Consider the following 15,795-nt stretch of genomic DNA (forward strand, 5'->3'; position numbering starts at 1 on the left):
GATCACATGATGAAATGCTCCACTCTGCTTCTTTTACTGTACTTTAGAAATTGCTTATGTAGATTGAAAAGCTTGCTAAGGTTGCAGGCCAGAGATAAATATAAAACCAGAAACCATTTTAGTATGTGATTATGTACCATAAATACAGGTTTGGATTTTTGTGTGTGCTTTTTTGTTTTTTCTTTTGGGGTTTTTTTCTAATCCCATAGGTGCTGGAATGAGTTTATGGAAGTAACACTGAGAGTTTTGCTGAAGTAAGCAGATCCTCTGATTAAGGACCATAGTTAACTGATTATAAATGCAGTATAATCTAGACCTCCTTTGTCAGAGGGATGTGGGAGATTTAAAGTATGTGTATGGAGGAGAGGAAGGATTAGTGGGAAACCTCATGGTGAATGAGGGTAAGGGGCCTACTTGGAGGAAAACTGGTTGACATAGGTGCATATGCAATTCTCAGAATAAATAAGACTCTTCAGTTGCTGAAGAGCAGCTGCTCACAGGAGTTTTATACCTTAGAAGGTGAAACCAACAAAAATCAGTTTAAGAATCTCTGAAATCTAGGCTTAGGACATGTGAACGCTTTGATACTTTGGCTTTATTCAGACCCAGCAAATTTCAAAGAGGAAACGGAAGAAAAAACAGGAGAGTTTGCAGTCAGCACCCTTTCACCTGAAAGATGGAGACATTATCGGTGTAAAGGTAAACTTAAGAATTAACACAGTTGTGAAAATAGCTGGGATTTAACAGCCAGTCGTATTAGTGAACAAGCACGTAGTTTCAACAGTAATAATATCTGCTGTGTCCTGATTTCTGCCTCATTCTTCTGTATTCCTTTGCATGGGTATGACAGTGACTACATATAAACATCTGTCACCACTTTGCGTGAGAGTGGAGACAGGGCACTGTTCCTGTTCCTTCCTCTCCCGATGCTCTTTATCAGCCTAATTTAAGAGTGCTGCCGGTACTGTGGGGATCCCACCACTCTGTATTATTTCATATTCAGTAATCCAAGTGGTTTGGTGTAAAGATTGTAAGTTTTAAAAATATGTGCAGCCAAATGTATTAAACTGCTAAGAGGCTGATGTAATATATTATGAGAACTAAAAACAATAAACTAATGCACTCAATACTTTCTGGCAACAGAATCTCCTACTTGAGGAGGGTAAGGACTTCAGTACTGTGAGAGATGATATTGGAAAGGAGACGCAGAGGCAGCTTGCAATGGAAAAAAAGAAAAGGTATTTATTACAGTATTTTTATGTTCTCAGATATGCAAAGGTTTCACAGATTTCACCAGGTTTCACCAGGTTTCACAGATTTTTAGTGCTGTGATATTTTGAGGCAGAAGATGTAACTAAGGATAGTCAACACCCAGTAACAGTCTTTAGTCCTGACAGTACCAAAGGAGGTGCATTGAATAAAAATAATTCAAAACCTTCTTGTTTTTAATACTATTTCTGCACCATGAACCCATTCAACTTGTGGGTCTCAGTTCTTCTTCGAGTGATGGTCCGTATTGTATTCCACTGAGGGTAATGGCCATGTGGCCAGAGCTTTTCAAAGTAGTAGTGTCAGTCCGTGCATGTGCCCTTGCATTGCCCCATGGATTCGTCCGAAGTGGTAAAGGGCAGGGTGAACTGACTGCATCTTTAGTTCCTTTTCCGCACCGCATGGTCCAAGTCGGAGCTTCAACTGTCTTCTCATCCTTGGTGACACATTTTCCAAACTTTTCTCAACCCCCCCCCCCCCACACACACACACACTTTCTTTATTCAGGATTTTGTTGTTTTATGTAGTAGTTTTCTTGTGTTTTGAAAGTCCTGCAAGTCTCCGGACTCAGGACATCAGCTTGGTTCCCTGCCAAAAATCCCCTGCCTCCAGCAACCTACTCTGGGTACTGGAGCATGACAAAGAGGCCAGGATTCTTGCTCTTGTTTGTTCTCCCTCAAGACCGAAATCCAGTGCTGTCTTTAGTGCTTGGGGGAAGCCCACACTATGTTCAGGTATAGCATCTCTCTCCTTCCCTGCCCGTACAAGGGAAGGCAGAGCCCTCCACTTTAAGAAGTACCTCCTGGAGGTCACCATGGGGCCACAGTCAGACCCTGGCCGATGACCCCCCTGGCCGGTGACCCCCCATACATCGCCCTTAACACTCCAAGAATACACCTCCTGCCTTGGGACCCCAGATTGGCTCCCCCGGTACCGGTGCTATGCACCCACGCCAGAGCCTAGCCATGAGTCACGGAAGCACACGCATAAACATGGCAGTATCTCTTCGTCCAGGGCTAAGGAAGATGCCCTGCTGTCCGTGAGCTCTGGCCAAGGAGGGGTACCATGCTCTAAGACACACAAGATGGACAAAAGCCTGCATTGCTTGCCAGATTCGGCAGTCCTAGTTATGGACCAGCACACCCAGGCACCAGCTCCACCGGCGTCCAGTGAATGCCTGTCTCGGAACCAGTGAATCTTACTGGCCTTGCAGCAAAGAGTCCTGTGGCACCTTATAGACTAACAGACGTATTGGAGTGTGAGCTTTCACGGATGAATACCCACTTCGTCGGATGCATTACTGGCCTTGGTTCCGTCCATCGATCAGGTGCTGTTGACTCCAGGGAGACTCGCAACCACTCCTGGGCCTCATGAACTGTTGACAGTGGGAGAGATGCACTCTCTGTGTGCCCCAGTACTCTCACCTCCTAAAAGGAGCCCATCTCCATATCCAATATTCCACATTTTGGCCATGTTCATACGACTCTCTTGGGTCCATCAGTACCACCATTGATGCAGGACTCCAATTCCTCCTTGGAATCTGAAGGTCCGGAGATTACATATGGCCCACCGCTTCCATTCCGAAGACATGACTATCAGAAAGTCCCATGGCAATACCCTCCCTTACCTTAACTCAGGATCTACTGGTATCTCTGGACTACACTGCTGTAATAATATGGCAGCATATTGGAGCTCATGGCCCTAATATTTACCTTCAGAACTGTCCTGTTCAATATGGGAGGACTCTTCTGTATCACCAACCTGTCCTTTGCCGAGTAGATGCTCAGAACCAGGATTAGATGATACCCTGATCAGCCCACACTGGTGGATCCAGAAGAATGTTCCTCAATATCGCTGGATGAGACTGTTATCAATCTCCTTCTCTCCCCCAGACAACTACCATCAATTTCAAGAGCCTGCTACATAGGATAGCTCATGCCCTCAAAATACCATGGGAAGAGATGCAGAACAAGCAGTGCTACCTATTAGACATTTTGCATTCTTTGATACTGTCCAGAGTGGCCTTACTGATCAATGAGGACATTCTGCAACCTGCATGCACTGTGTGTCAGACCCCGGCCATGTGTGTCCCCAACTGTGAAAGGGGCGGACAAAAGATACTATGTCCCACCCAAGGAGTCTGAGTTCCTGTTCTCTCATCCTCCGCCCAACTCCCTGGTGAATCAGGCTGCTAAGCAGCTTGGTAAACAACAACACCCATGCTCCACTCCAGCTGACCAAGAGGGCAAGACGCTGGACCTTCTCGGCCAACCTCCGGTTCCAGATCTTGAACTATCTGGTGCTAATGGCCATATATGACTCCTTACACTATGGACAGATGGAAAAATTCACAGATAAGCTACCTCTACAGGATCATTTTGAATTCCAAGCTAGTCTGGAGGAAGGCACGTTGGTCATTAAGGCCATACTTCAGGCTGCAATTGATTCAGCAGACACATGTTCATCCGTTTTGGCAACTGAAATAGTCATGAGTAAGGCTAAGATTTAGTCGGGTATTTTTGATAAAAGTTATGGACAGGTCACAGGCAATAAATAAAAATTCATGGCCTGTGACGTGTCCATGACTTTTTTACCAAAAATACCCTTGACTAAATCTTCACTTCCCACTGCTCTGGGGGACCCCTGCTGGGCTGGGAGCCCTGCTCCAGTGCTGGGGGTTGACTGCCCCCAGCCGCTGCTTCCAGGGACCGCTCTTTGGATGGTCTCTGGGAGCCCCTGAGGCCAGCTGCTCGGAGGCCCTGAAGTCAGCCGCACCAGCCACTGTGGAAGATATGGAGGTCATGGAAAATCACAGAATCCATGACTTCTGCGACCTCTGTGAAATAATCGCAGCCTTAGTCATGAGGAGGGAATCCTGTTTACACTCCTCAGATGGGCTTCAGCAGGGGAAGGGAGGCAGAGGGGCAGGGCCTCAGGTGGAAGGGGCGGGCAAGGCACCAAGGGCTAGCTTCCCCGAGCCCGCTATTCACCCACTGCCCATGCTGTTTTGACGTATCACTGCCCCACGAGTCTTCACAAAGATTTTCTCTATGGTAGCGGATCACCTCCAGCAACAAGGAGTCTTTGTCCTCCTGTACCTAGATGACTGACTGCTGGTGTCACGGTCCAGCAAAGAAGCTCGGGAATTGACATTCCAACTTGTTTACTCTTCCCTAAGAATGAGCATCAGTGTTTTACGACAACTGTGCGCTCTATACAATTCATAGAATTCATAGGAGCATGCATCAGTGCAGCCTCTCCACATGCCTATTTGCCAAAAGACGGGTTCCAGCACTTACTGGATCTGATCATCTTTGGTGACGTCAGTCCCTCAGTCTCAGCCAGAACTTGCCTTTCCCTCCTCGCTCACATTGCACCATGCATGGACGTCCCACCCTTTGCTCATCTCAAGCTCCGCTATCTACAGCTCTGGCTACAATCTACTCTCCCATGTGCCCATCCATGGATACCCTCTCACCATTCCACTGGAAGTCATCTCTTCTCTTTAATGGTGGACAGACCCTTCCTCCCGTCTTCACCGAGTGTAACAATTATAACGGATGCATCACTCAAGGGCTGGGGCACCCACATGAGACATTGCATGACACAAAGCACTTAGACTGCCGAAGAAGCCAGGATGCACCTCGACATCCTCAAACTATGAGCAGCATGCAAGGCATGCCACACATTCTTAACAGCTGTCTGTTCTTATCATGTCCTGGCCATGTCAGACAACACCACTGCAGTTTACTACATAAACAAGCAAGGTGGTACATGGTCCCCAGCACTATATGCGAAAGCTGTACACCTCTGGAAATGGTGTATGTCATAGCCTATATTCCTAGCCACAGCCTACCTTGCGGGAACCCAGAATGTGATTGCCAATACCCTCAGCAGAAACTTTGCAACCGACCACAAATGGGTGCTGCACGACGCAGTGGTCATGGCTGTTTTTGGCTGCTGGGGAACTCTGACCAGAGACTCTTTGCATTTCACACCAACACCAATTGAATCCAGTACTGCTCCAGGGGAGGTCTCGGTACCCACTTGTAGGGGGAACACTGTGATCGTTGACTAGTTGGACTGGAACAACGGTCTTCTCTCCACTGCCACTCCTACGACTCGTTTTTTGCCAACTCAGATGGGAGAGGGTGACGATCATCCTGCTTGCCCCATATTGGCCTTGCCAGTTGTGGTTCCCTCTTCTTCTCTGCTTGTCAGAACATCCCACGCTCCCACTACCAGTGTTCCCCAGGTTACTTATGCAACACAGTGGCAAACTCAGACACCCCAGTCCAAGGGCCCTTCACCTGACAGCTTGTTTTCTGGATGGACGCCTCTGCTAGCACAGGACTGCTCATCAACGGTCTGTGATATTCTGTCCAGTAGCAGAAAGGATTGCTTGGTGGAGTCCTATCAGGCCAAGTGGGCTCATTTCATTGCCTGGGCCCAACATAGAGGTCATATCTCTGAAGCTGTGGGCATCCCTGTGCTATTAGACTACTTTCTGTCTCTAAATGCCTCGGGGCTTGCCCTCAGCTCCATCAGAGTGCACGTAGCAATCATTAATGTCTCCCAGTCTCTTGTGGAAGGGCAATCCATCTTCACCCACCCCTTGATTGCCAGATTCTGGAAGGACCTTGTATGCAAATACCCATCTATCCAGACTTGCTCCTCAGTGCAATCTCAATGGTCTTCCCCTCATTAAAGAACCCCTGCTCCCTTTTGAACCTCTGGCCCCTGCTTTCTTTTACTTCTCTTTAAGAAAGTAGCTTTCCTAGTTGCCATTACTTCTGCAAGGAGGGTTGGTGAACTGGGGGCTAGGATGGCAGATCCCTCTTTCACCACATTCTATAAAGACAGGGTCTCCTTATGCACCTACATCCCAGGCTTCTGCCAAAAGTGGTTTCCTGCTTCCATGTCAACCAACCCATACACCTACCCACTTTTCCAAATCGCACATCTCAGAGGAATGGTGGCTTCATTCCCTCAATGTCCGTAAGGCCCTGGCCTTTTACCAACAAAGGACAAAACCATTCTGGAAGTCTCACAGACTGTTGCCAGAGCAGAGAGAACTAAAGGGCAGGCCATCTCCATCCAGAGAACCTTAAAGTGGGTCTCAGGATGCATTACACTCTGCAATCAACTATCAGGATGGTCCCCACCGGGTGGATCTGGGCCCATTCCACAAGAGCACAGGCATCATCTACAGCCGCGCTTCATGACGTACCCCTTGCGGACCTATGGAGGCAACCAGGTGGAGTTCGGTATACACCTTTTCTTCTCATTATGCTCTAGCGCATGATTCTGCAATGGACACCTTGTTCGGTGCAGCAGTCTTCCACTTCACAGTGGGAGGAAACAATCCTCTTCTTGGGACCCTCCTTGAAACTAGGTACTGCTTGTTAATCACCCTCAGTAGAATACAATAGGGGCCATCACTTGAAGGGGAGGTTTTTTACCTGTAACTGAAGGTTATTCAAGATGTGTGGCCCCTATCTGTATTCCAATCCATCCTCCTCCCCCTCCACTGTGGATATGGTAGGTGGAGAAGGAATGAAAGATGTGGCCGGTCTACCCCGTCCTGTATCGCCTCGGGCGAAATCATGAGGCTGTGCAGGGGTGTATGCACAGAACAACAGACACTACCACTGTGAAAAGATCCAGTTCCTGGTGCATGGCACATGTGAATTACCCTCAGTGGAATACAGATAGGGACCACACATCTCGATGAATCTCCAGTTACAAGTAAGTAACCTTCCCTTCTCCCCTAGCTTGCATTTTGTGTGACCATTCTGATTTTGTAGCATGTTATACCTTCTCTGCACAGGTTGACCGCCCAAGATACAGAGCAATGGAAAATCAGCCCTTTGGTCACCTGGGGCACACTTAAATACACAATTAGCAAGTGTGGGAGCGCAATGTCATCTTTGCCAAAGTAATAATCAGGTTCCAAATTGATTTACAGCTTCCTAGAAGTACACTGATCTTAGCATTAAGCTGTAGTGAAATATCACTGTCTGGTTTTCTTATAGCCGACAAGCGCAGCGTTTACAGAACGATGTTTTGTCTGAGGGAAAGGTGGCTACTAAGCATCGTAAACCAGAAGTGGCTCTTTCCATCAATGTGGGAATCTTCAGATAGCATTGGTCAGGTGACTTGCTGAGTGACCCTTGCCAATGATGTACTGAATTAGAATGGAGTACCTCAACTGGACCAGCAGAGGGATGGTCTTCTCAGAAATGTCCTCCTAACTCTCTGCTGAGACAACTGGCTATAGGATTCAGGACAGCTCTGGATTTCCTGTAATCTATACTGGTGAAGTGCATTAGCATTCCTTTATCAATGTGGAACTTACTCTCAGGCTAGATAAATGCACTTTATCAATGAGAAAATGGATTACTATAGTACATAATCTTTCAGTGACTATTTTGTAATAATCATATATGTATTTTTATCTGACATTGCTATCCTAGACCATCACTACAAAGCTATTTTTTCATGCAGGCATGTAACTTCTAAAAGGAATTGCTTGACTCTTTTGACTTCTGAAATTATTAGATGTTAGGTTTTATTTACATGCCTGGTTGATAAATCTGAGCTTTATAATAGTTTAAATCAAAATTGGGCTCATGCTCCCCCCTCTCTCTCTGCAGCCATTTTGTCGATATATTTTTTTTCTGCAGCACTAGTAATTCCAGCCCAACAGCAAACTGATAGTTTTCCATCTGAGTCCTGCAGAGGTGACTGATTTCAACAGTGTGTGTGACATTTCAATACTTGCCTCCTCTGTTATGTTAAATCTTTCCATTGTGCAGCAAATCCAAACTCTACTCCTTGCCATATAATGAAGCTCTCTCTGTTAATCAGGAACATGAGCAGAAACTGATTTCAGCATTTCCTTAATCTTCGGAACAAATACACTAAACTGGCCAAAGTAAGGAGCAAATATGTTCAAAGCCTAAAAGGGTCTGGAGAGCTGCATCTGTAAATTAGAAATATATTGTCACTGTGCTGTTTTTCTTCTCTAGATGCCTGCTCCTTTTTCATTATACACTAAGTTATTAAAAAGTTTAAGAGAGAAGGAGAGCGTTTGATGGAATGCTGAACTTTTTTTTTTACTCAGGAAAAGGTTGTGTTTATTTTAAGGTAATCAAATTAAATGGACCTTTGTAATTTTGCTTGACTGACTTGATAGCCCTCAATAGGTTAAAAGAAAAAAAAAAGGCTGAAAAATGTTTCTCCTCTGGGTGTTGCACAGTTGGTTGTACATCCCCAATAATAAAAGGGGTATGTATAACCGAAACAGAATACATGGTTACTTCTAATAACCAGCCAAACACTGTGCTGTCCAAGGCTGTTATGGATTATGGTAAATAAAACATTTACTGTATTATTGTAAGACTAATTCTTGCTCGATGATGAGACTACATCTTTCTACCAATGTGTGGGGTAACTGGGGTCATTACAATTAATAAATTAATTCTCAGTATCTTTCTGTAAAATATTTTTCAGTGCTTACAATTACTAAACTATTTTTTATATGTTCCCTTATAGTACATGCATCATAATTTCATTTGCAGTCAGGTTCAGTGGTTTCTTCAGAAAGAGTTTTAGTGTTAATACACTGAATTAACCAAACACTGGAGCATATCTCATTTGTAATAAACTGTACTTTTTAAACATGTATTAGATGATAGGATGAGAATGGGATATATATAAATTAAAAATAACCACATATCCTTAACTGAGCTACAATTAAGTGTTCATCACATGCTTCAAGTTTGCCTTTCTCTGTTATAAGGCTGGGAAAACTAATTGTCTGATCAGATACACTACAAAACCTTGCAGTCATGGCTGGAAAAACCCCTGTAAACTGTTAAAAGGAAGTGTTCAAACACAATTTCTGAAAAAGAAAGTGAAATGTTTTCATTATAATTCAACTGCTGCTCCCAAAGTGACTGGATACAGTACTTGTATTGATTTAGAGTATGTTACTAAATTTTGTATTGTTTATTTTGTAAGTATAGTAGTCTTAGTAGTAGGAGACTTCATTATGGTGACTATTAAAAATTTGGGAGAGAAGTGGGAAGATCCTGCTAGTAAGCTGAGCAGAATTTTACTGTTTTGGACAGAGCTTCAGAGTGACTGAGTCCCCTGCCTTCAGGCTCTGATTCAGCAAAACATTTCAGCATATGTTTGATTTTCAGCATGTGAACAGTCCTAACTCACTGTGGCTGCATATGTACTTCAAGTTAAGTAGGTGCTTAGGTCCTATTTTGAATTGGGGCTTTAGTCGGGAGGTAAGGGGATATTTTAATCTCTAGTTATTTGGTTCTACTCTTTATTTGAGCCAAGTGCAGTTGAATTATGTAATGCTGTATTTATGGAAGGATTCTCTTGTAAGACTTGACAGAGGCCAGCAACGTTGTGTCTCCCTCAAACTGACCTTGTTTTGCACTGCCTTTTTCCATTTTCCATACATTTTGTTAAACCACACATTTTTCAGAAGACACTTCACATAATGAGTACCAAGATTCAAATTTGGTAAATAAGGAAAGAATTTGTGTGCTTGCAAGCTGTTTCATTGCATTACATTTAATTTGCTGACTTTTTTTTTATTATTATTCTGTTCCTATGTTGGAAAGTTCTACTATCCCTTCTCTTTCCATCTTCCTTTAATAAGTGAAGCTTATACTTTTCAAAGACTTGAAGCTCAGAGAAATTTAGATATAGATTAAGTACTTAAGTGGGTATTGTAGTATAGTGTACTATAGTGTAGCAGTGACTGCACTCAACCAATATTGAGTTATTGTTTTTAATGTTGGCTTGAAAGACTTTAAGAAAAGCCCATGGAGGATCAGTCCACAATGAGGCTTTTTGTTAAAGGGAAAAATACCTTTTTTAAATTGAGTTTGATTCCACAATTTGTCACAGTTATGTTCCAATGTGAGGAGAAGCTTTGCTCTTTATTATCGAAGTCTGCTTCAGAAACTGAACAAAGAATTGTTTATATATGTATATAACAAATGTTTCACTCATGCTCTCTTTGTAACATATCATACAGTTTAGATTGGTTACTAATTAATGAACATAGAGAAGGAATAAATGAATGGCTATCCAAAATGTCTGAAACACTGAGCTCCTATTTTAAAATGTATTTTCAACAAGTAAAATAAATAGCTTGGCTGAATAGGAGGTGAGATTCTGTGAAAAGAACTACTGATTTTGCTAGTTTTCTTAATGCTCTAAGAGGCATAGCACCTAGGCCTGGCTATTTTATATTCATCCCAATTTTCAAACAGACTTACTTCCTAGTAGAACAGTCTGCTCCACATGGCAGATCTGGGTGGCGGTCCATTGGCTTCTCCACTGAGTATTCCTAGTTCCATTGTATGATTGAAACTTTGTGTGTACTGGTAACTGAAACTGTTAGATTTTCCCCATTTTCAAAAAAGCCTGCTAACTTGTGACCCTATAAATCTAATTTCCTAATGTTAATCTGTTCATTCTCTCTCTCAAAAGAAATATCCCAAATCTTCTAGAGGTCAGTGAACCCGTGAACAATTTAAAAAAAAAAAAGGCTTTTTAAAGAATCAGTTTTAATCGTTTATCCACCTGATCTCAGTACAGCCCTGACAAGACTGCTTCTGGAATATTATATTCAGCTCTGGACACCTCGTTATGGGAAAAATGTTGGTTTTTCTTATAACTTCCTACCGTTTGTCTAAGTGATTAGGGAGCTGGTGGAACTCGCTTGTTAAATAACTAGCTTTCTGAGCTCTAATTATTTCCAAGTAATGACCAAAAAGACATTAGATTCTACACATATCTGAAGGAGGTAAACTCCAAGAGGGGAGAGGAACTAGGGTAGCACAGGGACAGATGTGTGGCAACATTGAGAGAACAAATTCGGGCTTGATTCAGAAGAAACTTCTTGGCACTATAGACAATGTGGCAGTGAAGTCCTGAACAGGGGGTGGATGGATTTTAGAACAAGGATTGAATGGGTTTGGCTTCCAGTGGGCTCAGTGAGCCAGTAATTTTTGGAGGCTGCCATCATAATACTCCCCTCCTGCAAACTCTTCCCCCCCCCCAGCACCCCAAGCCTCTAGGCTTTCAATTAAAATTTATTCCAGTCTTTGTTATAGCAAATACACAGTTCACAATCTGAAGATTCTTTAACGTAGTGATGTCTGCCTGAGTCTGCAGACAGCCATAAAGAAGCTCAGAGATGTAAACTGCTCCCATTTACCTCCAGTGGAAAGTTGATGCTGAACCAGAACACTAACGGGATAACATTCTCTTTCCCTCTGATCAAAGCAAGCAAGAAAGAAGGATGGCAATCCACCATCAGAATACACATGAAAGAAAAGGAATAATGATAATGATTCGTATGAAGATTTGCAGCACACGAAGTGGTATCTTGTTCTGGTATCTCTTGGGTGAAGCTTTGTTTGTAGGTGGAGCTTATGCAAACCATTCCTTTTTTTCCCCCCTGCATTTGACCCAGGTATTAGGTAACTTTAATTTCATGTTACCTAATCTGTGGATCCAGTACAGAAAAAAGTAGTGGTACTCACGAGCTCCACCCACAAACAGAGCTCTACCCAAGAGTGTTCCTTCTTTTTCTGTGTGCCTTTCTCAAGGAATTCGGAACATCTCAGAAAGGAAGAGTTGCTGGGAAGACAACCTCATGCTCTCATCACTAGCAAATCTATAAACCTTTACACCATGTAGCTCTTGTTGTAAGTTTTAACTGACCCCCTCACAAAAATCAGGTTTTTTGATCATTAGGGGTTAAATACCTGGTTTTGCTAAAATTCCCTTTCTGATCGTCTAGGAGAATTTATATCAAGTGAGAATAAAAATTGACCTCCAGCCATCATGCTTGCTTCATCACTGACACAGAAAAAAGTTTGTTTGAAATAAGTGAACATTGGTTATTTCACTGATTAACCATTTTCTGTCTGCTTTTATTCTGCTACAGTAGCCAAATCTTGGCCATTCTTTCTTCCAGCTGTTGTGACGTTCCAACCCTTCCTTTCTATAACTGCAGCTAGATGTGACATCCATGCCCTGACCATCTCCTATCTTCCTCTCAGCTGAAATCCTCTTCCTTACCTATCAATCTGACTGTTATCCACCTCTTGGAATCCTCCACTGCATGGAGGTAACATCTTCTCTTTGTCCTCTATAACTCCACCTCCATCTTTGTATTCAACCTATAATCAGAGAATTCCTCTTGACCTCCCCCCCCCCCAGCAATTATGCCATCTTTGATGTCCTCTTCTGCAACTATCTCCAGGTAGTTTTCCTCCATTAGCAGCCATGCATGGCCCACACAGCCTCTATCCTTTTGTCTTCCAATCCCTCGTTAATTCACTTCCTCTGTGATACCCAAAGGACGAGTCAGTGGTCACAGGGTGTAACCAAGTGTGTTAAATGCATTTAGTAAAAAAAAACACCCTAAATGTGGCTAGTCTAAGCCAGCAAGTTACCATATGATGGTGCTGCTGAAATGCTGACCTTCCTTATAGAAGTTTACACTCACTCATCACGTCACATCTAAATGTAGATTGTCAGCTCTCCAGGGCAGGGGCACCATCTCTGTTTGTGTGGATGGTTGAATAAACCTAGATACTTGAATAAACCTAGATCTATTCAAAATACTTGAATAAACCTAGATCTTTATTCTCATCCCACAGCTCCCTAGAAATGCTAATGTAATTTAGAGAAGGTTCTTAATGCCAAAAAAAGGGAGAAAAAAGTTTCATTTCTAAAGAGATGTCATAGGCCTTGTGTCTTCCTCTCAGATGATGCTTATTGCAGGATCAGGTTCTGTTTTTCTCCTTGAGCATAAGTGTGGGTTTGGTCTGAAAAGTGATCATGTAAACGTGACTGTGATGGTTTGAGACATTTGGAATCTATTCTGCCTCTGGGATGATGAAGAAAGTCATTAAAGATTCAGCAATCAGAACTTGGTCATGTGACACCAAAAATCATCTTTGATTTTCAGATCCTAAACTCGGGTTGCAGGACTGGCAGTTCAATTTATTTTCTTCTAGTCCAATTTTTTTTAAACTCTTTACATGGTTATTTGTTTGATATAAGCTTGGCTACACTCAGAAAAGTGACTTGGAATAAGTGTGTAGTGCCATGCTTGTGAGTCCCATCAAAATTGCTCCATTCGTAACGATTTAATTGAAGATGCTTTTATGTTCTTTGAATGATAGTAAAGACTTTGTTTTTAAAAACAGGTAACGTTTCTGAGCCCTACATTAGTCATGGTGGCAATTCACAATGTAATGTGATACCTTGCTCTTACCTAGTGCTTTTCATCAGTAGATCTCAAAGCACTTTACAGAGGAGGTCAGCATCATTATTGCCATTTAATGGAGGGGGAAACTGAGGCACAGCAAGTGATTTTGCCCAAGGTCACCCAGTAGGCTAGTAGGTAAGGGGTAAGTACAAAATTTGGAAAATGTATACAGCTTGCCCTTGTGTGCATTTTAATCTGTTTAGAATTACACATCTTAATTTTTGCTACACAACTGTGAGTATATTTAACCATGGCTGCCTTCTGTGTCGAGGACTTAAGCAAGATGAGAGGAAAAAGGTAAAGCAGACTTACAGCTTATAAAAGACTCACATGGTGGATGTGTCCAGTCAAAGTACTGGGGTGTGATTCATAACTAACTATTAGACTGTTGGATGTTTATTACCAAAGAAAACACTGGTTAATCTTCTCTTGGGCCTTTCTAGCAGAAATGATCACGTGCAAAGAAGTGAAGAATTTGCGAGATTTGTTAGCAGCTTGTCATGGGAAGAAAAAACCAATAGCCCATAATTAGAGAGAAATAGTTAAAATATAGGTTTATGTTTGGGAAAAAATTATGGAAATATATACCCTGCAAAATACAGAGCAGAAATGGATACTTAGATATTTGGTTACCATTTATTCAATAATTAAAGTAAACTGGCCCCCAAAAAACATTGCATTTGACACTTTTTTAAATATTAAGTTTGAAAGACATTGGCTTGTAAACGTGAGTAAAAACAGAATCCTGATGCTTGTCTAGTGATTTGTAAACCTGCTAACTTCCTAAATAAACAGTTACTTACAAGAAAGAAGTGTACTGTTCAGATGTTCCCCATATAGCACACAGGGTTCACATAAGTATGACTTTGCCATAGAGTTATTTCAGAGAAGATTGAATGTATTCTAGTCTAATCCCTCAGTACCACCACTTCCTCTATATTAACCACTATGTACAGAACATTTTGAGAATGCACCTAATGCCACTAAACTTCCAGACTTGTATTTTCATGTTTTCTGCTCCATCAGTGTTGTCGAGCCCTGGCTTTTGCTGTACAATCCGTCCGCTTCCCTGGCATGTGTAGATCTGGTCAGGCCCATTGTTCATAGTTCTGTGTGGAGAAGTGTCTTTGCTTGTCTCATGTTTTCAATCACTGTAGAAAACACTTGAGTTACTGAAAGCACTGATATGGTGATGCTGTGTGCATTTGTTAATATACAGTACAGACCATATAGCTAAATTATGTGGGAAATAAAACTATACTATGCTTTGAATCTCCTGACTTTTTAAAAAAAATTTCAAATAATTACATATTTCGAGCAATTTTTAAATTGATAACTGTTCACAACCATAACTGTATCTTAGCAAAGCTTTTTTGCATGGGGATTTTTTTGCAGAAAATATTTGAAAACACCGATTTGTAAACTGGTTGCAGATTTTTTACTTTTTCTGATGGGACTATATTTTAAGTATGGATTTAGTGTGAACTCACATAAAGCAACACACACTTCTGTTTTAATCAGTATTTCAGTAACAGAGTTTGTAACTTTGAAACAGAGCAATTCAGTTAACATATTACTGACCTGCACAAGTGCACTGTTGCCAATGCTTGTGATTTTTTTAATCAGAGGTTTTAAAATGTTTTTTTTCTTAAAGTCCCAGCTCCTTGTGTCATGTTACTGTGACAATCTCATCTTTAATTTTACAAAATAAGTTTCTAGCCATCATGATTTCAGAGAAAAACTTGAAAATGATCTGCCAGGTACCGTAAAGGTTCTAAAATCAGAAGGCAGAGAACTCAAAATACAGCTTTAAAGACCTTGTGGGTTTTTTAAGGGGCAGTCTCATCATATTAACAGTCAGGACTGGCAATATTACAAGTGGGAATCGTTATCCACTTCAGTGACTTAACTGATGGAAATTTCAAACGGAGTCAATTTCAAACTAATACTGAAGCTTGCAAAAACCTTGAACGCAAGCAGGTCAGCTGCCATGGCCCACAGAGTCTATCACATCTCTACAACCAGCTTCCTGAGGAAGTTTTGAGAAGTTCAGATGTTGTCAGGGCAGTTATCACAAATAAAAAGCTCAACTTTCCAGCAATAATCAAAGGCACTTATTTCCATTGAGCTCTAATAAACAAAGCAAATGTAACATTTCAAAAACAAGCTGTTTTGAGAGGCTGGTCCACTAAAATAGGTCCCTT

General features: G+C 42.1%; 2 protein-coding genes across 16 annotated transcripts in view; one reads left to right on the plus strand and one right to left on the minus strand.

The window, feature by feature from the left end:
- USP40 (ubiquitin specific peptidase 40) overlaps nucleotides 1-10,462 on the plus strand; it is a 69,200-nt gene extending 58,738 nt beyond the window's left edge. For 8 of the 10 annotated variants that reach the window (XM_050969381.1, XM_050969384.1, XM_050969378.1 and 5 more), the window contains 3 exons: nucleotides 604-699; nucleotides 1,144-1,238; nucleotides 7,305-10,462. In XM_050969381.1, the coding sequence (XP_050825338.1) occupies nucleotides 604-699; nucleotides 1,144-1,238; nucleotides 7,305-7,413 (300 nt within the window). In that variant the 3' untranslated portion in view covers nucleotides 7,414-10,462. The remainder of the gene's footprint in view (nucleotides 1-603; nucleotides 700-1,143; nucleotides 1,239-7,304) is intronic. The other 2 variants (XM_050969389.1, XM_050969390.1) reach the window with 1 other exon arrangement.
- A 3,752-nt stretch (nucleotides 10,463-14,214) lies between these two features.
- The window catches only part of LOC127058929 (anterior gradient protein 3-like), a 30,253-nt gene continuing 28,672 nt past the window's right edge, over nucleotides 14,215-15,795 (minus strand). For all 6 annotated transcript variants that reach the window (XM_050969431.1, XM_050969428.1, XM_050969427.1 and 3 more), the window contains one exon: nucleotides 14,215-14,742. In XM_050969431.1, the coding sequence (XP_050825388.1) occupies nucleotides 14,693-14,742 (50 nt within the window). In that variant the 3' untranslated portion in view covers nucleotides 14,215-14,692. The remainder of the gene's footprint in view (nucleotides 14,743-15,795) is intronic.

This window comes from Gopherus flavomarginatus, chromosome 10 (genome assembly GCF_025201925.1).
Source record: "Gopherus flavomarginatus isolate rGopFla2 chromosome 10, rGopFla2.mat.asm, whole genome shotgun sequence".
NCBI lineage: Eukaryota > Metazoa > Chordata > Testudines > Testudinidae > Gopherus > Gopherus flavomarginatus.